Here is a 25,125-nt window from a genome sequence, read left to right on the forward strand (position 1 = left end):
AACAACACACTGATCCTTGTTGTCACGTGCTCTGGACACTCGGAGGTGTAGTTACTCGGGTTGAACAGGAGGTGGCAGAAGCGTGTTCGGAAACAATGACTAAAAACCGTAGAAGAAGACGCTGGTCAGCAGCTTTATTTTTAGCATTATTTTGATATTTTTTGGAGCCTGGACGTGATTGAATGGAAATGTTTCCTGTCATCTCTGAAGCTTTTAATGTTTAAACCAGCAGCTTCACTTCAGAATCATCTCACAGCTTTTATTTCTAGTTTTTATTCGCAGTTTGTTTTTTATTACCAGGTGCTGCCAGCTAGCCATGCTAAGCTAGCATGCTAGGTTTGATGGTTTAGATCTACACTCAATAAAAGGTGAGTGTATCACTCTAATAACATGTTGTTCATAACTAATATATACCTTTAGTGTAACTATTTATCTGACAGCAAAAAAAGAAGAAACAAGTCCAGATCACAGAAGCCCCAAACTTCATCAGGATCAAAGTCCTTCTTCTTTCTGTATAAACACAAGGTCTAATAAATGTGTTCACAGCACACTGTGAAGACATTTAGTAGACCTCTACTTGTGCTGATTAAGAGCATTGGTAATTCCTAATTATATTTCTGTAATGGTTAGGAACCTGAATCATTATAAATGGACTTAAAGGTGTGGAGGTTCACATCTGGACTCTAAAAAATGAATCTGAATAAGACGGTGAGCGTCAGCAGCTGCAGAGAGAAGATTTAGACACTGAGGACGAACCAGCGTCTTTTAAATCAGAGGTGTGGAAACATTTTGTCTTCAAGACAGAAAATGAAAAGAGGTGAGAAGAAAACAGAGGAGATAAAAAACTGTGTGACAATATTACAAGAAGACGGAGAACTACACAAACAACACAACTAACATGATGCAGCGTTTAATCGACACCTCAGTGAGAAGCTCCGATCACCTCCCCTTAATGAGAGAATAAAAACATTAAAAACAAGAATGTTAGCAGCTCCTGAAGGAATCTGCTTCACTCATCCTGTTTACAGTCTCTTCTTGTTTGCAGACATGCCGGCCGGGACGCGGTGGGATCTGAGGTCACAGGAAGTTCAACAGCAGCTGTGGAAACATCAGGAGTGACGCGGACGCCATCGCCCACGGTCACGTCGTTTCTGATTCCGAGCTGCGTTGTTGTGGAGCAACGACGATGAGGACGGCGAAGATGGAGCTGCTGAGAGCTCTGGTCAGCGAGCGTTTGTCCGCGGCCGCCCAGGAGATCTTCAAGATCGTGGAGAGAACGATGATGGAGTATGAGGAGGAGCTGTCGTGTTCAAAGTGGGTGGTGGACAGAGACCGCAGACTCATGGACGTCTCCAAGGAACACAGTGAAGGTCAGTTTATCACACTGCACTCTGACACCTGGACAATATGGCAGAGATGTGATCTCACACACACACACACACACACACACACACACACACACACACACATATATAAATGTCTCATAAACAGTGCTTTAAACAATAACTCGTCAGTTTATTGAAAAATCTAAAATTTCAGTTCAATTTTAGATTTTTGACTTGATTTTATAAAAAAGTGTGCTGAATGAATATTTCCCCCTCCTCTTCTTCAGGCTCTGTCCAGATGTGTGGCACAGATGTGAAGCTGCAGGCTGGTCAGCAGCAGCAGCAGCCTGCCAGCATAGAGATCAGTGTGTGCTTTAATCCAGAATCAACAGGAGAGCGTCCCGACGTGAGCGACCTCTCACCCCGCTCCTCTCCTGCCCGTGAAAACGACCGTCGGCGTGATCAAGAGATCCTGATAGATGTGAAGCAGGAGTGTGACATGAACCCACATTTAAATACTCTCAAAACCACGAAACCCTTCAAATGTCCCGTCTGCTTCAGTGAGTTTGCTTCCAAGAGGACGATGGTGCGACACTTCAAGAAGCATCCGGAGGACAAATACTCCTCGTACCAGTGTCAATTCTGCCCCTGCTTCTTCTTCTGCAAATCTGAATTCATCGTTCACTCGAGGACACACCAAGGGGACAATCCTGAGACGTATCGAGAGCAGAGGGAGCGTCTGCTCGCTCACAGAGAGGAACACGGCGAGGACAAACCAAATCAGCGTCTCAGTGAGTCGGACACGAACACAGTCCATCTTAATATCACCCCTTATGATGAAAATGAGTTTGATCAGGAGTCTCTGCAGCCGCTGTGTCTTTACCAAATCCAGACCGTCACTGATATCGATAAAGACTCGACAGCTGCTGCTCCGCTGAATCACATCAAAACTGAACCGACTGAAACTGAGTGTGGCGTTTCAGACGCCGCCGCGGCTCCCCCTCTTCTCCTATCGGTGAGTCAAGGTGGTCAAGGAGAGAACGAGCCAAAACATTTCAACTTCAAAAACATTGAAGAACGCCGGCCGTCGGAAAACTCCACCGAGCTGGTCGTTCAGTTCGAAGCAGGACGAGCGCAGAAACCCCACAAGTGTCCGTGCTGCTCCAAATGTTTCTCCCTCAACAAAACCTTAATAAGACACTACAAGATCCACACGCACGACAAAGCCTATCAGTGCCAGCTGTGTGGCAGGAAGTTCTGTCAGAAGTCCGACCTGGCCAATCACACGAGGATACACACAGGAGAGAGACCCTATCAGTGCCCTACGTGTCACAAGTCCTTCGTACAGAAAGGCAACCTGAGCGTTCACATGAGGAAACATGTGGAGGAGAAACCGTCAGTGCCCAGAGTGCAGCTGCAGCTTTGATCACAACAGAGAGACTTTTTCAGCTTCGTCCCAGACCTCAGTGCTTAGTCTTCAGTTTTTAATATTGTTTTTATTCACTGCAAGGACTTTGTGTCCATCTTTGCAAAATGTCTCACGGGCCTTTCAGATAGGACGCGGTGGACGCACAGCACACGAACCAAAAGCAACATCGCCCGTTGCTCGGTCAATAAAACAATAATCTGTTTCTGTTTACTGTGAGGTAGAAGAGCTCTGATCTTTCTGCTGCTGAGGAGGAAACGAGCAGCGCAGGAGGAGAGCGTGTGCTCACTAAATCCTCACTTCACAGGATCTAGGAGAGCTCACGCTCGTCCAGGAGCTTCACAAGGAGGACACATTTCTGCAGCTGTTTGAAACACACTCCTGTCTCTGTAGGGACTGCAGCTCAGGATAGTAGGACACCATTTGTCCTCCAATTGGTAAAATGTTTTAACTTCTGTGCAATACGCTCCATCGTGAACAAAACATGGACAAGGACTGAGCGTGCAAAGCCCACCGCGTCCTATCAGAAGGCCCGGTGGTGAAACAACCACAGCTCGTGGGTGAAAAGTCCAGATGGTATCGATTCAGCAAAAACATTGATTTACAAAGTTTGTGCTTTTAGTGGCAAAAGATGAGAAAATGTTGTGAGTAAAAACAGAAGGATGACTTCTCTGGACAAGAATATATTTTTCAAGAACAACTTTTTGAGTAGAATCGACCGTAAGATTAAATGCAGCTTATCTTTTAGTCGGACCACAGCTACCTAAAATGTAGCTCTACATGAAAATGCTGTTATTTCAGAATAACCTTTTTTTTTAATCTATTCAATGTCAATGAAGATGTGTAATGTTATTTAAAAATGTACAGAGCTGGAAAAAAGACAAAAAGGTGCAAATTCCAAAACAGCTGGTCAAACTGTTTTATCTCTGCGTTAATTTTCAAAATGTCCCCGCTCTGTTGTACGTCGGTATTTAATTCAGATTGAAGTCTTGTCATGTTGTTGTGTGTTGAGACAACATGTTCTTGAAACGGTTGGAGACTTATATCAAAGTGACTTTTTTTTTTATTTTTACTTGGAGCCCTTTCTACTGAAATCTCAGAAAAAGCTGAGCCGCTCAGGACATGACTGTAAACTAACGGACACTCGTTGATTGTTGTTAAATGTCTATTCTCTGGTGTAATCTTAGAACAGACATGTTGGTAGAAACTATCTAGTTAGAGTTTAGTTGTGCAGAACAAGCCCTCCTCCTGAGATCTTTGGCGCCCTCAAGAGGGGCAAGAACGCCACGTTGGTAACCAACGTTTCATCCGACTGTAAATCAAAGATACCTCAGTGTTGTACAGCACGTTTGTTGTGAATGAAAGATTGGCTCATTGTTTGTGCTTTTACACTTAAAGGCTCCGTGCACCCTCATCCATCAGACGGACGGCCGAGGTGCCAAAACAAAGGAAACCAATATAATATGATAGATGTTAAAATCGTACAAAAACCATTTAAAATACAAAAACGGAGACATACGGTGATTGTTCCGAGTATTTTATTCTGAAAATGTACCTATTGTTTTAATGTTGTTGCAGTGACTTCCTGTTGTTGCTGGGCTCTGGGCTGGGTTTTATCCGCGACCTCACAGTTCAATTCAATTTCAAATACTTGGGTCATAATTGGATTCAATATAACGATTTAAAAATATAGATGGCAGAAATACCCGGAGAACGAAACACAGTACCTTCAGATATTTGATTAAAAATGTATTTTATCATTGTATAATTCTTTAATAAACAGAATTAAACATTCAGGTTCAGGGTGCAGAAGCAGAGTTGGTCGTCATTACAACAGAAATTATCTCTGAATTTTCCTGAATTGGGAAAAACAGTCGCCATGAATTGATGAATGGATATTTGGATCTTTACTTGTCTCTAATATTTAATTCAAACGTTTCTTTAGGTTTGTGTGTTTCTGATCTGTGAGCATCCTGCTTTGTATGTCTTCATTTTTTGACCTGTGACATCTGATGGGGGACATCTGAATATGTCTTGAATGTGTCTTGAATCTTGAATGGGACACAGCTATGAGGTCTGACTCAAACAACCAATCAAGTTTAGGTTTCTTATAACTAGCCGATCACAGGGACCCTGTGAGGAGAATGTTTAGGATTTAAAAGGTTGCTATGACAACGTTTGCTTGAATTCAGTTAGAACTTCCTGTCGCCTTCTGCCAGATTTTGTTTTTTAATAAAGTCTGAATCAAACAACCAATCAGGGGCTGCTTACACACAACAGCCAATCACAGTGACTTACTAAGGGAAATGTTTCGGTTGCTAAGCGACAGTCAAGTTCCAAACTAATGGGGCCAAAATTTAAAAATAAACAACATGCTCTATTGGTTAAGGCTTATTTAAAGATGAAAGGTCAAAATCTGTGACATCACAAGTGACATCACAAGGGTTTTCTTATTAATCATCTCAAGAGACTTCTCATTAGACCTTTGATCTGGACGACTGATCTGACACACAGCAACAAACACTGAGTGAACCAAGGAATACATTCATCAACACACTTTACACGAGTTAAAAAAAAAAAAAAATGGAGCAAAACAAAAGACAATCACCAAGTTTTGGCTTGTGGGATGCCTCCGCATTATCCAATGAAGAAATTGCACAATCTTACGTAAAAGGACAATACATTGCAACGTCTCCCAAACCACTCCTGGTTATGTTCTATGAAGCTAATCGCTCAAGTCTGAGAACAATCAAGAAGCTTGAGCTTGAGAACAAGAGCCTGAGGGAGGAGAAGTCAACGCTGGCTGAGCAGATGCGAAGCCACTCTGAGGACATGCAAAGCTTGAAGAGCGAGACTGAGCAGGAAAAAGCAGTCACAAAGGCCATCATCGATATGTTACAGAAGGACTTCCAGGTGGAGAGGGAATCCTTTCAGGAGCAGAGCAAAGGACAGCAGAAAGAAATAACTGAGCTTAAAACAAATCTGGAAGCTGCTCAGTCCCTCAGTGACCGTAAGGAAGAGGAGCTGAAAGATAAGAAGAATGAATGGAGAAAGCAAGTCAATAAAATCGCCTCTCTTGAGAAAGATCTGTATAATCACGGAGAGAAGAATGAGAAGGACAAAGCAATCACAAAGACCATCATCAATAAGCTAAAGCATGAATCCCAGGTGGAGAGGGAATCCTTTCAGGAGCAGAGCAAAGAACAGCAGAAAGAAATAACTGATCTTAAAACAAATCTGGAAGCTGCTCAGTCCCTCAGTGACCGTATGAAGGAGGAGCTGAAAGAAATGAGGAATGAACGCAGAAAGCAAGTCAATCATATCGTCTCTCTTGAGGAAGATCTGCATAATCAAGGCGAGGAACATTTTCTCCGGATTTCTGCCATCAAAGATCAGTTCCAGGAAGTGATCAGCATCAAAGAGGTCAATGCTGCCAAAAAACTGAAGGAAACGTTTGAGGAGTGGCAGATGAAAGTGAAACAGCTGGATCAACAGGTGAAGCAAGCCACGGTCAAAGACGGGGAAGAAAAATTCAGACTGGAGAGACAAATCGTAACTCTCCAGGAAAGTATTCGCATTCAGGCAGAGGACATATGTGTGATGAAGGAACACTATGAGGAGGTGATCCGCGTCAAAGAGGGAGACGCTATCAAACAACTGAGGGACTGTGAGGAGAAGTGGCAGATGAAAGTGAGACAGCTGGAGGGAGCACCGTGTGAAGTCAGAGCTTCCATGGAGAAAGAAGTGAGCTCCGAGGACAGTCCGCCCATCCTTGCAGACGAGGACGCTGCAACGCTTTCTGAAAAGGAAGATAGCTGCGGGGAGAAGAGTACGGCCAAACAACAAGAGGAGGAGGACCTCAACGGAGGTGAAACACCAACGGGAAAAGAGCCATCCCTTCTCGAGGAAAGTCTGCGCTTTCTGAGAGAGGAGAGCGCTGCGAGGCTGTCCGCTGCGGAGCAAAGCCACAAAGAGATGCTCCGTCTCATGGAGGAAACTGCCACGCAGAAACTGAACGCGTGCGAGGAAGTGTGGCAGGTGACAGTGAAGCAGCTGAAGGAAAAATTACAGCTCGCCAAGAGAGAGCTCTATTCTCTCAACAACCACATGAAGAACCAAGTCTTTACGCTGGAGCAAAGCCTGTATTTCCAGCGAGAGATGTGCGCGAGAAGGCTCGATGATGCAAAAGAGCGTTACGAGGAGACGACCCGCCTCTTGGAGGAAAACGCAGATACAAAGCTGAGGGAGTGCAACGGAAGGTGGCAGGTGAGAGTGGAACAGCTCGCCGAGGACATGCAAGGGATCGTGAGAGAGGCCAACGAAGGCAAAGCCCAGATGGAGAGAGAAATCTTCACTCTCCAGGTGTGTCTGAGCATTCTGAGAGACGTGAAGGCTAAAGGCTGTTCGGACACGGGAAGCGACTGCGAGGACGGGGACGCTTCAGAGCTTCAAAAAGACAGCACGGAAATAACGAGACAAATGGACCTTGTGGAGGAAACTCAGCGCCTGCTCAGAGAGGAGTACGCCACAAAGATTTCTGACATGGAAAAGCACCACAGAGAAGTGGTGAGTCTGACAGAGCAAAATGCCGCCGACAGGTTGAGGGATTGTGAGGAGAAGTGGCAGATGAGGATAGCACAGCTGGAACTCTATGAAGGCAAAACACAGCTTGAAATAGATTCCAACAGGGACGAAAGTCTCATGATGGAAGAGAACGCTGAAAGGCTTTCTTTAGAGGGAGCCGACCTCGGAGAGATCACCGGCAGGAAAGCGAGGGACGACAGAGAAAAATTGAGAATGAAGGTGACGAGGCTGGAGCTGGAGTTAAAGGTGTGCAGGGGAGAACTCACCGAGTGCAGAGAGCAAGCGGCGAGCGAGATCGCATCTCTTAAAGACGCGCTGCGCGTTCAGGAATCCATGAGTGAACTTCATGACCAAGGCAGGAAACAATTAGAGAGAGAGATCGCCTCTCATGAGGACAGTCTGCGCATTCTGAGAGGGGAGCACGCAGCCAAGCTCGCCGTCATGGAGGAGCGCTACAAGGAGGTGCTCACTCTCAAAGAAGAGCACGCGGCGCAGAAGCTGAGGGATCGCGAAGAGAAGTGGCAGATAACAGAGAAACAGCTGAAGGAACTGTTAAAGATTTCCAAGAGAGAAGTTATAGATCTCAGAAACCACATGAAGAGCGAAATCTTCACTCTCGAAACCTGCGTGTCTCACCAGTACGAGGCGTCCAGCGACTTCAGAGACGTGATGAAACTCAGAGACCAGGTCGCTGCTTCCAAACTGAAGGAGTGTGAGGAAAACGGTCAGATGAGGGTGAAACAGCTGGAGGAGGAGCTGGAGACATCCAAGAAGGAGTTTGACGAATGTAAAGCAGGAATGGAGACGGCCATCGAATCTCTCCAGGAAAGCCTGTGTCTCCTGAGCGTGGAGAACGCAGCGTTGAAAATAGGAAAAAGCCTGGACCAGCCTAGACCTGCTGACTTTCATCCATGACTGCATATACACAGAAAAATGCTAAATACTCAATAAAATAAAAATAAAAAAAATAAAAAAAATAAAAAAAATAAAATTAAAATAAACAATAACATTTGATGTCTGTAGTGTGCATCTTGTTTGGAGTTGAGCAAACAAGGAGAAGACACAGCTTCAACCTTTCCTTCTCCATCTAATCGTGCGTGATTGTGACAAATTGGGGTGAAGATGGGAGTGTTTGGTCGGCCTCATATTTCCTTTTTTTGTTGTTGATACTTTTAATGAGTTTTTGGTGGCTGGTTTGCTGCGTGTGGCCACGCTGGAAGAGAAGTGCCGCTGATGTCCTGCTCCTGGGAGGGGTCGCATGTCTTCAGAGTGAGCTCCTTATTTAATTCTACTGGATTTTTTTTTTCAGTTGATAATTCAGGCCCCCTCTTACCTTTGTTGGGAATTTTCAGGAGCGAATACCTGACCAACTGTTATGTTGGGTTTTATGAAGTAAAATTTGATTGTCAAAATAAATTAATAATTAAGTTTATTTAATTATTAATCTAAATCAATAATTGTTATTAAACTGCGTTTAATAAACCTCGGGGCACCACCCTGTAAACAGGGAACAACCAAAATATTACCAATATCAGTCTCAAATTATTTAATTAAATACCAATATCATTAATAATTAATAATCTGTATTTAATTGAAGGTGTGAAATCCGAACACAAAGCCCTTTCACCCAGCCTAAGTCACAAAGCAAATTCACAGTGATCACAAACAACGACTTTTTAAGATATAATAGAATTTATTTAACAAAGCAACATCAAGTAAATCAATGAAACCCAATCAAACAAATAACCATCATAAGCCAAACTACAATTAACAAACAAAACAAACAAGCGTGGCACGTGTGTGTGTGTGTGTGTGTGTGTGTGTGTGTGTGTGTGTGTGTGTGTGTGTGTGTGTGTGTGAGAGAGAGAGTGAGAGAGAGAGAGAGAAAAAGGGGGGGGGACAGACAGACAGAGACAGACAAAATGGCGACGACCACGCGCGGTCACGTGATGGCGGACACAGAACGTGATCTACGTTTCAGCAGCGTCTGGAAAGCCACAGGTCTCTATGTGTGTGCGTCTACCGAAAGGTGTGTGTGTAAAGGCGAGAGAGCGAGAGAAAACAACGCACCTCGACAGCTCAATCTCGGACTGGAGCTCACCACAACTCAGAGCACAGTTTACGTCGCGTACCAGAAGCTAGTGGCCGGATTTGTATCAGACGGCGTTCACACTAGTCTTTCTGATAGTGAGTCTATTACCCGGTTATGACGTGGGAGCTCACAGATGAACACATGGGACACAGCGGCACAAATAAAGGAGAACAAAAGAGATTTTACTCTGGTAAAATCTAAGACACAGTGGTCAAACACCAAGCAAATATTATCACCGTTTCCCAATAATAACTCAGTTATTAAACACACTCTCTATATCTAACTGCCCAGACCTAGCTAAGCCTCACTTGTAACCGTTTGTCCACGGTTGATGAAAGGAAGAAAAGAGGTTCTGGAGCGGCCTTTCTGCAGTTGTAAGGTGACGGCGGTGCGTGTCCAGTGGGGTTGAGCAGGGCCGTCGTGTCCTCCGTCGAGCGAGGTGATCTCCGTGGGTGTCCTTTCTTCAAAGGACGGAACGAGACGTAATCCTTACAGTCTCTCTCAATACCGTTTTGATACGGGAGAAATAGAACGCTATACTTCTGAGATGCGTTCAAGTGGATGATCTAGGCTCGGAAATTAGGACGTCGGTGTGCTTCAAGGCCTTGGATCAGCTGCGCGCCAAAACTTAAACAAAGAGCAGCGTGCTGGAAACAGGAACAAAGTTGGGTATCCTCGGACGTCGCCAGACGACGTTTGAAAGAGAGACAACAATGAGACATGGCCGGCTTTATACCTCCCAGACTTCACACCTCTGTGTTAGGTGTGGCAAAGCATTCTGGGAGTACCTGCAAGGCATGCTGGGATAAAGAGTCTTTTGTTGTAGTTCTCCAAACATACACAGCCTGAACTTTGCCATCCTGGCTGGACCCAACATCCCCCCTGGCCTGAAGAGCGGGATGCAGGTCATGGTCTTCAGGGCACTATGGGCCACCAGTCCACGTGCTTTGGAGATACTTGTACAAAAGTTAATTTGGCAAACAGTCCATAAATTCAAGAGGCATTTGGTCTGGGCAGACATTGAGGCAAAGTCTGGGCAGACTGTCTAACTATGTCTAACGCTAAACATCAAAACATAATCAGACATTAGCGAAGCATTGCTGCTCAAGGTGCATTCTTGGACAAAACACATGAAACAAACAAACAAGAGGAAGAGAGAAAGAGAAGAGTTTCATGTGTAGATGTGTGGGCTAACTCCTTGACTGGGCAGGAGAAAGCCTGTGTGTGTTTGTGGCATGTCAGTGCGTAATGTACATGTACATGTAGAGTCTCACTATGGGTGTGAGGCCACAAAACAAAACAAAAACAACAACAACAAAAGCGTGAGTAGAGTGACTGGATTTTGAAATGGGAGCTACTCCCGCCTCCCCAATGTGGAGTCAGAACCTGGTTCTTTGTAAGGGCTGGAGGCCTGACACTGTCTTACCCCATCTATCACCCCCCTCGGAATTGTGCTAGTCATTTCACTGCCGAGACCTGCTTCCTTATGAAGCTCTTGGGAACTCTGGTTATACCTACCCTTCTGACTTAGGCTTCGGCCATCCCGAGAGTTCCTCTTGGGAACTCTGGTTATACCTACCCTTCTGTCTTAGGCTTCGGTCATCCCGAGAGTTCTGTTCAGGTCTGTCAGTGATTGACTCCTCAGGCTGGAACCTACCCTACGGCTGGCTCAACCCTTCACCCCCCTGGCTCTGTCGTCTTCTCTGCCGGTGACGTGGTCTCTTGGACTGCTTCATAGCACGAGGCAATTTGTTGCCTTCAAGTGCTACGTCACCTTTGTGACGCTCAGGGTGTATGTGTGGGAACCTGCAGGTAGTAGGAGAGGGCCTGCTGTAATCTCTGCCTGAGGGGGCTGAGATGTCACCCCCCTTCCCATGGGGTGATTCAAACCTGTGAAGGTGTGAAAAGGTGTGGCAGCTGTCAATATACCGGAGCGTTTTGTCAAAGGGAGGGGCTCTACAGTCAAAATCTTTCTGTTCAGGATTGACAGGGGGAACAAGACTTTGTTTAGTCATTAGACTAACCTGGCTGCTCGGTTTTCTACTGAGCTTTTTCAGCAGGGGCGTTTGATTTTTTAAGGGGCTTGGTGCACGATCAGAGTCGTATCCTGACGACGTGGCTCCCTGAATTAATTCAAACGTGTCTAACACCTTCTGCTTGGCAGTTTGTCGGTGCTGACAAAGAGATTTGTTCTCTTTCGGCAGGGATTGGACCTCTGGCTGGAGTGTCTCCACTGAGGCGCTGACACTCTGTCTGGTCCGTAAACCATGAGTAACAGCCTGGTGGGAGTTGCCCGAGTCGTCTGAAGACTCATAAGTCCTCTGGTCGTCCAACATGTCTGTCTCCTTCCTCCAGGGATCTGGTTCAGTATCCCATCCCTTGTGTAGGGCTTCCTCAGCTGGCGTGGGGGCTGCGGTGCGTACCTGCTCCTCCTGAATTCCGGGTACCATGACACTTTCTTTCATTCGTCTGGCTAACCTGCAGCTTTCTTGCAGTATTTTATTCTCCTCCTGCAGGGCCTTGCATTTGACTTGCAAGGTCTTAAGTCGGTCCTGCATCCTTTTGAAGCCGTCCTTTAGGATCTGGTTATCTTCTTGCACCTGGGCGAGCTGTGCCTGGTGTCTCTTTTGCTGCAAATATGATTTGCGCTGAAAAGGGAGGAGAAGTTGGCCGAGAACATTCGAAGATGTGTACTGTGGTTTCCCTGTTCGATGAGTTATATACTCAACCGACTCATTTAATTTATCTTCGCCTGTGCTGAGGGTGGAGGAGTTCAGACTGTTGACCTTTAAAGGGACGTGGTTTAAACCTGCAACTCCAACCTGAGGGGGTGGATTGTGTGATCCACAGGGGGCCTTGGTCCCTGACTGCTGAATGTCTTTCGCAGACATTCTGTCTTTGTTGGGGGTGATCTTGGCTCGGGGGTTGGCCTGGTCACCTACCTTTCTCAAGGTGTCCTTACAAATGCTAATGAAATAGCTGATCAGGTTGGCAATCCCCTCTAAGGAGAGCTGCGTCAGACCAGCAACAGTTTCTTTTGGTGATGTGTGGTGGTCTGATCCAAAAGGAGTCTTAGCTCCTGGCTCACAAGAAGTTTTGGTACCCATGTTAATGTTAATGTTGATGTGGTAAAACAGAATACCTTAGTGGATTACTGTTTGTGAAGCTGCAAGATAAAAAGTCAGCAGGAGGCAATTCTGACCTACGGTTCTAAACCGGATCAGTGCAGTCTGTCCTGGCAGCTAGGTGCGAACATTCACACCTCAAGTCCTTTTGAGGATTGGGGGAAGACACACCTCTCAGGCAGCTGGCTCTGTAACAATTTTAAAGTTACACTCCTGACTAAACAAATGGCTAACTTGTTGTCTCCAACAACAATAAGCACACAAAAATTATTAAACTACTCACTCGTCAACACGCAGCAGCACAACTAACACACAACTTGATGTTTGCTTTGCTTTAAAAACAACAAAAAGTAATCTCCCAAAGAAAAGAGAATTTCCTTAGTTTGGATCACTGTGAACAAACAATGTAACAAAGCTGGTTTATTAAGGGCCTCACACGGGATGCATCATTATGTTGGGAATTTTCAGGAGCGAATACCTGACCAACGGTTATGTTGGGTTTTATGAAGTAAAATTTGATTGTCAAAATAAATTAATAATTAAGTTTATTTAATTATTAATCTAAATCAATAATTGTTATTAAACTGCGTTTAATAAACCTCGGGGCACCACCCTGTAAACAGGGAACAACCAAAATATTACCAATATCAGTCTCAAATTATTTAATTAAATACCAATATCATTAATAATTAATAATCTGTATTTAATTGAAGGTGTGAAATCCGAACACAAAGCCCTTTCACCCAGCCTAAGTCACAAAGCAAATTCACAGTGATCACAAACAATGACTTTTTAAGATATAATAGAAATTTAACAAAGCAACATCAAGTAAATCAATGAAACCCAATCAAACAAATAACCATCATAAGCCAAACTACAATTAACAAACAAAACAAACAAGCGTGGCACATGTGTGTGTGTGTGTGTGTGTGTGTGTGTGTGTGTGTGTGTGTGTGTGTGTGAGAGAGAGAGTGAGAGAGAGAGAGAGAAAACAACAAAATGGCGACGACCACGCGCGGTCACGTGATGGCGGACACAGAACGTGATCTACGTTTCTGCAGCGTCTGGAAAGCCACAGGTCTCTATGTGTGTGTGTTTACCGAAAGGTGTGTGTGTAAAGGCGAGAGAGCGAGAGAAAACAACGCACCTCGACAGCTCAATCTCGGACTGGAGCTCACCACAACTCAGAGCACAGTTTACGTCGCGTACCAGAAGCTAGTGGCCGGATTTGTATCAGACGGCGTTCACACTAGTCTTTCTGATAGTGAGTCTATTACCCGGTTATGACGTGGGAGCTCACAGATGAACACATGGGACACAGCGGCACAAATAAAGGAGAACAAAAGAGATTTTACTCTGGTAAAATCTAAGACACAGTGGTCAAACACCAAGCAAATATTATCACCGTTTCCCAATAATAACTCAGTTATTAAACACACTCTCTATATCTAACTGCCCAGACCTAGCTAAGCCTCACTTGTAACCGTTTGTCCACGGTTGATGAAAGGAAGAAAAGAGGTTCTGGAGCGGCCTTTCTGCAGTTGTAAGGTGACGGCGGTGCGTGTCCAGTGGGGTTGAGCAGGGCCGTCGTGTCCTCCGTCGAGCGAGGTGATCTCCGTGGGTGTCCTTTCTTCAAAGGACGGAACGAGACGTAATCCTTACAGTCTCTCTCAATACCGTTTTGATACGGGAGAAATAGAACGCTATACTTCTGAGATGCGTTCAAGTGGATGATCTAGGCTCGGAAATTAGGACGTCGGTGTGCTTCAAGGCCTTGGATCAGCTGCGCGCCAAAACTTAAACAAAGAGCAGCGTGCTGGAAACAGGAACAGAGTTGGGTATCCTCGGACGTCGCCAGACGACGTTTGAAAGAGAGAGAACAATGAGACATGGCCGGCTTTATACCTCCCAGACTTCACACCTCTGTGTTAGGTGTGGCAAAGCATTCTGGGAGTACCTGCAAGGCATGCTGGGATAAAGAGTCTTTTGTTGTAGTTCTCCAAACATACACAGCCTGAACTTTGCCATCCTGGCTGGACCCAACATCCCCCCTGGCCTGAAGAGCGGGATGCAGGTCATGGTCTTCAGGGCACTATGGGCCACCAGTCCACGTGCTTTGGAGATACTTGTACAAAAGTTAATTTGGCAAACAGTCCATAAATTCAAGAGGCATTTGGTCTGGGCAGACATTGAGGCAAAGTCTGGGCAGACTGTCTAACTATGTCTAACGCTAAACATCAAAACATAATCAGACATTAGCGAAGCATTGCTGCTCAAGGTGCATTCTTGGACAAAACACATGAAACAAACAAACAAGAGGAAGAGAGAAAGAGAAGAGTTTCATGTGTAGATGTGTGGGCTAACTCCTTGACTGGGCAGGAGAAAGCCTGTGTGTGTTTGTGGCATGTCAGTGCGTAATGTACATGTACATGTAGAGTCTCACTATGGGTGTGAGGCCACAAAACAAAACAAAAACAACAACAACAAAAGCGTGAGTAGAGTGACTGGATTTTGAAATGGGAGCTACTCCCGCCTCCCCAATGTGGAGTCAGAACCTGGTTCTTTGTAAGGGCTGGAGGCCTGACACTGTCTTACCCCATCTATCACCCCCCTCGGAATTGTGCTAGTCATTTCACTGCCGAGACCTGCTTCCTTATGAAGCTCTTGGGAACTCTGGTTATACCTACCCTTCTGACTTAGGCTTCGGCCATCCCGAGAGTTCCTCTTGGGAACTCTGGTTATACCTACCCTTCTGTCTTAGGCTTCGGTCATCCCGAGAGTTCTGTTCAGGTCTGTCAGTGATTGACTCCTCAGGCTGGAACCTACCCTACGGCTGGCTCAACCCTTCACCCCCCTGGCTCTGTCGTCTTCTCTGCCGGTGACGTGGTCTCTTGGACTGCTTCATAGCACGAGGCAATTTGTTGCCTTCAAGTGCTACGTCACCTTTGTGACGCTCAGGGTGTATGTGTGGGAACCTGCAGGTAGTAGGAGAGGGCCTGCTGTAATCTCTGCCTGAGGGGGCTGAGATGTCACCCCCCTTCCCATGGGGTGATTCAAACCTGTGAAGGTGTGAAAAGGTGTGGCAGCTGTCAATATACCGGAGCGTTTTGTCAAAGGGAGGGGCTCTACAGTCAAAATCTTTCTGTTCAGGATTGACAGGGGGAACAAGACTTTGTTTAGTCATTAGACTAACCTGGCTGCTCGGTTTTCTACTGAGCTTTTTCAGCAGGGGCGTTTGATTTTTTAAGGGGCTTGGTGCACGATCAGAGTCGTATCCTGACGACGTGGCTCCCTGAATTAATTCAAACGTGTCTAACACCTTCTGCTTGGCAGTTTGTCGGTGCTGACAAAGAGATTTGTTCTCTTTCGGCAGGGATTGGACCTCTGGCTGGAGTGTCTCCACTGAGGCGCTGACACTCTGTCTGGTCCGTAAACCATGAGTAACAGCCTGGTGGGAGTTGCCCGAGTCGTCTGAAGACTCATAAGTCCTCTGGTCGTCCAACATGTCTGTCTCCTTCCTCCAGGGATCTGGTTCAGTATCCCATCCCTTGTGTAGGGCTTCCTCAGCTGGCGTGGGGGCTGCGGTGCGTACCTGCTCCTCCTGAATTCCGGGTACCATGACACTTTCTTTCATTCGTCTGGCTAACCTGCAGCTTTCTTGCAGTATTTTATTCTCCTCCTGCAGGGCCTTGCATTCGACTTGCAAGGTCTTAAGTCGGTCCTGCATCCTTTTGAAGCCGTCCTTTAGGATCTGGTTATCTTCTTGCACCTGGGCGAGCTGTGCCTGGTGTCTCTTTTGCTGCAAATATGATTTGCGCTGAAAAGGGAGGAGAAGTTGGCCGAGAACATTCGAAGATGTGTACTGTGGTTTCCCTGTTCGATGAGTTATATACTCAACCGACTCATTTAATTTATCTTCGCCTGTGCTGAGGGTGGAGGAGTTCAGACTGTTGACCTTTAAAGGGACGTGGTTTAAACCTGCAACTCCAACCTGAGGGGGTGGATTGTGTGATCCACAGGGGGCCTTGGTCCCTGACTGCTGAATGTCTTTCGCAGACATTCTGTCTTTGTTGGGGGTGATCTTGGCTCGGGGGTTGGCCTGGTCACCTACCTTTCTCAAGGTGTCCTTACAAATGCTAATGAAATAGCTGATCAGGTTGGCAATCCCCTCTAAGGAGAGCTGCGTCAGACCAGCAACAGTTTCTTTTGGTGATGTGTGGTGGTCTGATCCAAAAGGAGTCTTAGCTCCTGGCTCACAAGAAGTTTTGGTACCCATGTTAATGTTAATGTTGATGTGGTAAAACAGAATACCTTAGTGGATTACTGTTTGTGAAGCTGCAAGATAAAAAGTCAGCAGGAGGCAATTCTGACCTACGGTTCTAAACCGGATCAGTGCAGTCTGTCCTGGCAGCTAGGTGCGAACATTCACACCTCAAGTCCTTTTGAGGATTGGGGGAAGACACACCTCTCAGGCAGCTGGCTCTGTAACAATTTTAAAGTTACACTCCTGACTAAACAAATGGCTAACTTGTTGTCTCCAACAACAATAAGCACACAAAAATTATTAAACTACTCACTCGTCAACACGCAGCAGCACAACTAACACACAACTTGATGTTTGCTTTGCTTTAAAAACAACAAAAAGTAATCTCCCAAAGAAAAGAGAATTTCCTTAGTTTGGATCACTGTGAACAAACAATGTAACAAAGCTGGTTTATTAAGGGCCTCACACGGGATGCATCATTATGTTGGGAATTTTCAGGAGCGAATACCTGACCAACGGTTATGTTTGGTTTTATGAAGTAAAATTTGATTGTCAAAATAAATTAATAATTAAGTTTATTTAATTATTAATCTAAATCAATAATTGTTATTAAACTGCGTTTAATAAACCTCGGGGCACCACCCTGTAAACAGGGAACAACCAAAATATTACCAATATCAGTCTCAAATTATTTAATTAAATACCAATATCATTAATAATTAATAATCTGTATTTAATTGAAGGTGTGAAATCCGAACACAAAGCCCTTTCACCCAGCCTAAGTCACAAAGCAAATTCACAGTGATCACAAACAATGACTTTTTAAGATATAATAGAAATTTAACAAAGCAACATCAAGTAAATCAATGAAACCCAATCAAACAAATAACCATCATAAGCCAAACTACAATTAACAAACAAAACAAACAAGCGTGGCACATGTGTGTGTGTGTGTGTGTGTGTGTGTGTGTGTGTGTGTGTGTGTGTGTGTGTGAGAGAGAGAGTGAGAGAGAGAGAGAGAAAAAGGGGGGGGGACAGACAGACAGAGACAGACAAAATGGCGACGACCACGCGCGGTCACGTGATGGCGGACACAGAACGTGATCTACGTTTCTGCAGCGTCTGGAAAGCCACAGGTCTCTATGTGTGTGCGTCTACCGTAAGGTGTGTGTGTAAAGGCGAGAGAGCGAGAGAAAACAACGCACCTCGACAGCTCAATCTCGGACTGGAGCTCACCACAACTCAGAGCACAGTTTACGTCGCGTACCAGAAGCTAGTGGCCGGATTTGTATCAGACGGCGTTCACACTAGTCTTTCTGATAGTGAGTCTATTACCCGGTTATGACGTGGGAGCTCACAGATGAACACATGGGACACAGCGGCACAAATAAAGGAGAACAAAAGAGATTTTACTCTGGTAAAATCTAAGACACATCGGTCAAACACCAAGCAAATATTATCACCGTTTCCCAATAATAACTCAGTTATTAAACACACTCTCTATATCTAACTGCCCAGACCTAGCTAAGCCTCACTTGTAACCGTTTGTCCACGGTTGATGAAAGGAAGAAAAGAGGTTCTGGAGCGGCCTTTCTGCAGTTGTAAGGTGACGGCGGTGCGTGTCCAGTGGGGTTGAGCAGGGCCGTCGTGTCCTCCGTCGAGCGAGGTGATCTCCGTGGGTGTCCTTTCTTCAAAGGACGGAACGAGACGTAATCCTTACAGTCTCTCTCAATACCGTTTTGATACGGGAGAAATAGAACGCTATACTTCTGAGATGCGTTCAAGTGGATGATCTAGGCTCGGAAATTAGGACGTCGGTGTGCTTCAAGGCCTTGGATCAGCTGCGCGCCAAAACTTAAACAAAGAGCAGCGTGCTGGAAACAGGAACAAAGTTGGGTATCCTCGGACGTCGCCAGACGACGTTTGAAAGAGAGAGAACAATGAGACATGGCCGGCTTTATACCTCCCAGACTTCACACCTCTGTGTTAGGTGTGGCAAAGCATTCTGGGAGTACCTGCAAGGCATGCTGGGATAAAGAGTCTTTTGTTGTAGTTCTCCAAACATACACAGCCTGAACTTTGCCATCCTGGCTGGACCCAACATCCCCCCTGGCCTGAAGAGCGGGATGCAGGTCATGGTCTTCAGGGCACTATGGGCCACCAGTCCACGTGCTTTGGAGATACTTGTACAAAAGTTAATTTGGCAAACAGTCCATAAATTCAAGAGGCATTTGGTCTGGGCAGACATTGAGGCAAAGTCTGGGCAGACTGTCTAACTATGTCTAACGCTAAACATCAAAACATAATCAGACATTAGCGAAGCATTGCTGCTCAAGGTGCATTCTTGGACAAAACACATGAAACAAACAAACAAGAGGAAGAGAGAAAGAGAAGAGTTTCATGTGTAGATGTGTGGGCTAACTCCTTGACTGGGCAGGAGAAAGCCTGTGTGTGTTTGTGGCATGTCAGTGCGTAATGTACATGTACATGTAGAGTCTCACTATGGGTGTGAGGCCACAAAACAAAACAAAAACAACAACAACAAAAGCGTGAGTAGAGTGACTGGATTTTGAAATGGGAGCTACTCCCGCCTCCCCAATGTGGAGTCAGAACCTGGTTCTTTGTAAGGGCTGGAGGCCTGACACTGTCTTACCCCATCTATCACCGCCCTCGGAATTGTGCTAGTCATTTCACTGCCGAGACCTGCTTCCTTATGAAGCTCTTGGGAACTCTGGTTATACCTACCCTTCTGACTTAGGCTTCGGCCATCCCGAGAGTTCCTCTTGGGAACTCTGGTTATACCTACCCTTCTGTCTTAGGCTTCGGTCATCCCGAGAGTTCTGTTCAGGTCTGTCAGTGATTGACTCCTCAGGCTGGAACCTACCCTACGGCTGGCTCAACCCTTCACCCCCCTGGCTCTGTCGTCTTCTCTGCCGGTGACGTGGTCTCTTGGACTGCTTCATAGCACGAGGCAATTTGTTGCCTTCAAGTGCTACGTCACCTTTGTGACGCTCAGGGTGTATGTGTGGGAACCTGCAGGTAGTAGGAGAGGGCCTGCTGTAATCTCTGCCTGAGGGGGCTGAGATGTCACCCCCCTTCCCATGGGGTGATTCAAACCTGTGAAGGTGTGAAAAGGTGTGGCAGCTGTCAATATACCGGAGCGTTTTGTCAAAGGGAGGGGCTCTACAGTCAAAATCTTTCTGTTCAGGATTGACAGGGGGAACAAGACTTTGTTTAGTCATTAGACTAACCTGGCTGCTCGGTTTTCTACTGAGCTTTTTCAGCAGGGGCGTTTGATTTTTTAAGGGGCTTGGTGCACGATCAGAGTCGTATCCTGACGACGTGGCTCCCTGAATTAATTCAAACGTGTCTAACACCTTCTGCTTGGCAGTTTGTCGGTGCTGACAAAGAGATTTGTTCTCTTTCGGCAGGGATTGGACCTCTGGCTGGAGTGTCTCCACTGAGGCGCTGACACTCTGTCTGGTCCGTAAACCATGAGTAACAGCCTGGTGGGAGTTGCCCGAGTCGTCTGAAGACTCATAAGTCCTCTGGTCGTCCAACATGTCTGTCTCCTTCCTCCAGGGATCTGGTTCAGTATCCCATCCCTTGTGTAGGGCTTCCTCAGCTGGCGTGGGGGCTGCGGTGCGTACCTGCTCCTCCTGAATTCCGGGTACCATGACACTTTCTTTCATTCGTCTGGCTAACCTGCAGCTTTCTTGCAGTATTTTATTCTCCTCCTGCAGGGCCTTGCATTCGACTTGCAAGGTCTTAAGTCGGTCCTGCATCCTTTTGAAGCCGTCCTTTAGGATCTGGTTATCTTCTTGCACCTGGGCGAGCTGTGCCTGGTGTCTCTTTTGCTGCAAATATGATTTGCGCTGAAAAGGGAGGAGAAGTTGGCCGAGAACATTCGAAGATGTGTACTGTGGTTTCCCTGTTCGATGAGTTATATACTCAACCGACTCATTTAATTTATCTTCGCCTGTGCTGAGGGTGGAGGAGTTCAGACTGTTGACCTTTAAAGGGACGTGGTTTAAACCTGCAACTCCAACCTGAGGGGGTGGATTGTGTGATCCACAGGGGGCCTTGGTCCCTGACTGCTGAATGTCTTTCGCAGACATTCTGTCTTTGTTGGGGGTGATCTTGGCTCGGGGGTTGGCCTGGTCACCTACCTTTCTCAAGGTGTCCTTACAAATGCTAATGAAATAGCTGATCAGGTTGGCAATCCCCTCTAAGGAGAGCTGCGTCAGACCAGCAACAGTTTCTTTTGGTGATGTGTGGTGGTCTGATCCAAAAGGAGTCTTAGCTCCTGGCTCACAAGAAGTTTTGGTACCCATGTTAATGTTAATGTTGATGTGGTAAAACAGAATACCTTAGTGGATTACTGTTTGTGAAGCTGCAAGATAAAAAGTCAGCAGGAGGCAATTCTGACCTACGGTTCTAAACCGGATCAGTGCAGTCTGTCCTGGCAGCTAGGTGCGAACATTCACACCTCAAGTCCTTTTGAGGATTGGGGGAAGACACACCTCTCAGGCAGCTGGCTCTGTAACAATTTTAAAGTTACACTCCTGACTAAACAAATGGCTAACTTGTTGTCTCCAACAACAATAAGCACACAAAAATTATTAAACTACTCACTCGTCAACACGCAGCAGCACAACTAACACACAACTTGATGTTTGCTTTGCTTTAAAAACAACAAAAAGTAATCTCCCAAAGAAAAGAGAATTTCCTTAGTTTGGATCACTGTGAACAAACAATGTAACAAAGCTGGTTTATTAAGGGCCTCACACGGGATGCATCATTATGTTGGGAATTTTCAGGAGCGAATACCTGACCAACTGTTATGTTGGGTTTTATGAAGTAAAATTTGATTGTCAAAATAAATTAATAATTAAGTTTATTTAATTATTAATCTAAATCAATAATTGTTATTAAACTGCGTTTAATAAACCTCGGGGCACCACCCTGTAAACAGGGAACAACCAAAATATTACCAATATCAGTCTCAAATTATTTAATTAAATACCAATATCATTAATAATTAATAATCTGTATTTAATTGAAGGTGTGAAATCCGAACACAAAGCCCTTTCACCCAGCCTAAGTCACAAAGCAAATTCACAGTGATCACAAACAATGACTTTTTAAGATATAATAGAAATTTAACAAAGCAACATCAAGTAAATCAATGAAACCCAATCAAACAAATAACCATCATAAGCCAAACTACAATTAACAAACAAAACAAACAAGCGTGGCACATGTGTGTGTGTGTGTGTGTGTGTGTGTGTGTGTGAGAGAGAGAGTGAGAGAGAGAGAGAGAAAACAACAAAATGGCGACGACCACGCGCGGTCACGTGATGGCGGACACAGAACGTGATCTACGTTTCTGCAGCGTCTGGAAAGCCACAGGTCTCTATGTGTGTGTGTTTACCGAAAGGTGTGTGTGTAAAGGCGAGAGAGCGAGAGAAAACAACGCACCTCGACAGCTCAATCTCGGACTGGAGCTCACCACAACTCAGAGCACAGTTTACGTCGCGTACCAGAAGCTAGTGGCCGGATTTGTATCAGACGGCGTTCACACTAGTCTTTCTGATAGTGAGTCTATTACCCGGTTATGACGTGGGAGCTCACAGATGAACACATGGGACACAGCGGCACAAATAAAGGAGAACAAAAGAGATTTTACTCTGGTAAAATCTAAGACACATCGGTCAAACACCAAGCAAATATTATCACCGTTTCCCAATAATAACTCAGTTATTAAACACACTCTCTATATCTAACTGCCCAGACCTAGTTAAGCCTCACTTGTAACCGTTTGTCCACGGTTGATGAAAGGAAGAAAAGAGGTTCTGGAGCGGCCTTTCTGCAGTTGTAAGGTGACGGCGGTGCGTGTCCAGTGGGGTTGAGCAGGGCCGTCGTGTCCTCCGTCGAGCGAGGTGATCTCCGTGGGTGTCCTTTCTTCAAAGGACGGAACGAGACGTAATCCTTACAGTCTCTCTCAATACCGTTTTGATACGGGAGAAATAGAACGCTATACTTCTGAGATGCGTTCAAGTGGATGATCTAGGCTCGGAAATTAGGACGTCGGTGTGCTTCAAGGCCTTGGATCAGCTGCGCGCCAAAACTTAAACAAAGAGCAGCGTGCTGGAAACAGGAACAGAGTTGGGTATCCTCGGACGTCGCCAGACGACGTTTGAAAGAGAGACAACAATGAGACATGGCCGGCTTTATACCTCCCAGACTTCACACCTCTGTGTTAGGTGTGGCAAAGCATTCTGGGAGTACCTGCAAGGCATGCTGGGATAAAGAGTCTTTTGTTGTAGTTCTCCAAACATACACAGCCTGAACTTTGCCATCCTGGCTGGACCCAACACCTTACAGACTTGCTCCACCCCTACACGCCATCCTGTACCCTCCGTTCCACCGATGCAAACCTCCTGACCGTCCCTAGGACCAGGCACCGAACCTGGGGGGACAGAGCCTTCTCTGTTGCCGCCCCCTCCCTTTGGAACTCACTCCCACAACACATTCGTGACACCGTCGACCCGACCACCTTCAAGACCAAATTATAAACACACCTGTTCCGCACGGCCTCCAACCTGTCACCTCACTGATCTCTGTATCACGCATCATTTATATCAATTTAACTATGTATGTATTTTTGCTCTTTCTTTTTATCCTGTATACTTGTATTTGTTTTTAACATGTAAAGTGTCTTTGAGTTTTTGAAAAGCGCTCTATAAATAAAATGTAAATTTTAGCAGCGCAGGAGGAGAGCGTGTGCTCACTAAATCCTCACTTCACAGGATTCTGAGAGTTCACGCTCGTCCAGGAGCTTCACAAGGAGGACACATTTCTGCAGCTGTTTGAAACACACTCCTGTCTCTGTAGGGACTGCAGCTCAGGATAGTAGGACACCAGTTGTCCTCCAATTGGTAAAATGTTTTAACTTCTGTGCAATACGCTCCATCGTGAACTAAACATGGACAAGGACTGAGCGTGCAAAGCCCACCGCGTCCTATCAGAAGGCCCGGTGGTGAAACAACCACAGCTCGTGGGTGAAAAGTCCAGATGGTATCGATTCAGCAAAAACATTGATTTACAAAGTTTGTGCTTTTAGTGGCAAAAGATGAGAAAATGTTGTGAGTAAAAACAGAAGGATGACTTCTCTGGACAAGAATATATTTTTCAAGAACAACTTTTTGAGTAGAATCGACCGTAAGATTAAATGCAGCTTATCTTTTAGTCGGACCACAGCTACCTAAAATGTAGCTCTACATGAAAATGCTGTTATTTCAGAATAACCTTTTTTTTTAATCTATTCAATGTCAATGATGATGTGTAATGTTATTTAAAAATGTACAGAGCTGGAAAAAAGACAAAAAGGTGCAAATTCCAAAACAGCTGGTCAAATTGTTTTATCTCTGCGTTAATTTTCAAAATGTCCCCGCTCTGTTGTACGTCGGTATTTAATTCAGATTGAAGTCTTGTCATGTTGTTGTGTGTTGAGACAACATGTTCTTGAAACGGTTGGAGACTTATATCAAAGTGACTTTTTTTTTTATTTTTACTTGGAGCCCTTTCTACTGAAATCTCAGAAAAAGCTGAGCCGCTCAGGACATGACTGTAAACTAACGGACACTCGTTGATTGTTGTTAAATGTCTATTCTCTGGTGTAATCTTAGAACAGACATGTTGGTAGAAACTATCTAGTTAAAGTTTAGTTGTGCAGAACAAGCCCTCCTCCTGAGATCTTTGGCGCCCTCAAGAGGGGCAAGAACGCCACGTTGGTAACCAACGTTTCATCCGACTGTAAATCAAAGATACCTCAGTGTTGTACAGCACGTTTGTTGTGAATGAAAGATTGGCTCATTGTTTGTGCTTTTACACTTAAAGGCTCCGTGCACCCTCATCCATCAGACGGACGGCCGAGGTGCCAAAACAAAGGAAACCAATATAATATGATAGATGTTAAAATCGTACAAAAACCATTTAAAATACAAAAACGGAGACATACGGTGATTGTTCCGAGTATTTTATTCTGAAAATGTACCTATTGTTTTAATGTTGTTGCAGTGACTTCCTGTTGTTGCTGGGCTCTGGGCTGGGTTTTATCCGCGACCTCACAGTTCAATTCAATTTCAAATACTTGGGTCATAATTGGATTCAATATAACGATTTAAAAATATAGATGGCAGAAATACCCGGAGAACGAAACACAGTACCTTCAGATATTTGATTAAAAATGTATTTTATCATTGTATAATTCTTTAATAAACAGAATTAAACATTCAGGTTCAGGG

The 25,125-nt window shown here is 45.3% G+C and overlaps 2 protein-coding genes and 1 long non-coding RNA gene across 5 annotated transcripts in view; 2 read left to right on the top strand and 1 right to left on the bottom strand.

The window, feature by feature from the left end:
* On the top strand, nt 1-23,732 carry LOC306817030 (uncharacterized protein). 3 transcript variants are annotated; one of them, XR_013777968.1, is made up of 4 exons: nt 1-368; nt 1,046-1,370; nt 1,613-3,030; nt 23,592-23,732. XR_013777968.1 is itself a non-coding variant. In XM_079333580.1 (3 exons), the coding sequence occupies exons 2-3, from the start codon at nt 1,187-1,189 to the stop codon at nt 2,749-2,751; spliced, it is 1,323 nt and encodes a 440-aa protein (XP_079189706.1). In that variant the 5' UTR covers nt 1-368; nt 1,029-1,186; the 3' UTR covers nt 2,752-3,175. The 3 variants fall into 3 exon arrangements, 2 of the variants coding, with proteins under 2 accessions (XP_079189706.1, XP_079189705.1); XM_079333580.1 differs by lacking the exon at nt 23,592-23,732 and having other exon boundaries at nt 1,029-1,370; nt 1,613-3,175; XM_079333579.1 differs by lacking the exon at nt 23,592-23,732 and having other exon boundaries at nt 1,613-3,175.
* The window catches only part of lrrc45 (leucine rich repeat containing 45), a 164,712-nt gene continuing 140,970 nt past the window's right edge, over nt 1,384-25,125 (bottom strand). The window contains exon 19 of the transcript XR_013777966.1: nt 1,384-1,398. The gene's annotated coding sequence lies outside the window, so the exon portion shown is untranslated. The remainder of the gene's footprint in view (nt 1,399-25,125) is intronic.
* LOC306817112 lies at nt 5,630-6,243 on the top strand. The gene is made up of 2 exons (XR_013777978.1): nt 5,630-5,664; nt 5,920-6,243. It is a non-coding gene; the product is annotated as an uncharacterized lncRNA (long non-coding RNA).

The sequence above is a fragment of the Symphodus melops genome (assembly GCF_947650265.1).
Source record: "Symphodus melops genome assembly, chromosome: 21".
NCBI classification, from domain to species: Eukaryota; Metazoa; Chordata; class Actinopteri; order Labriformes; family Labridae; genus Symphodus; species Symphodus melops.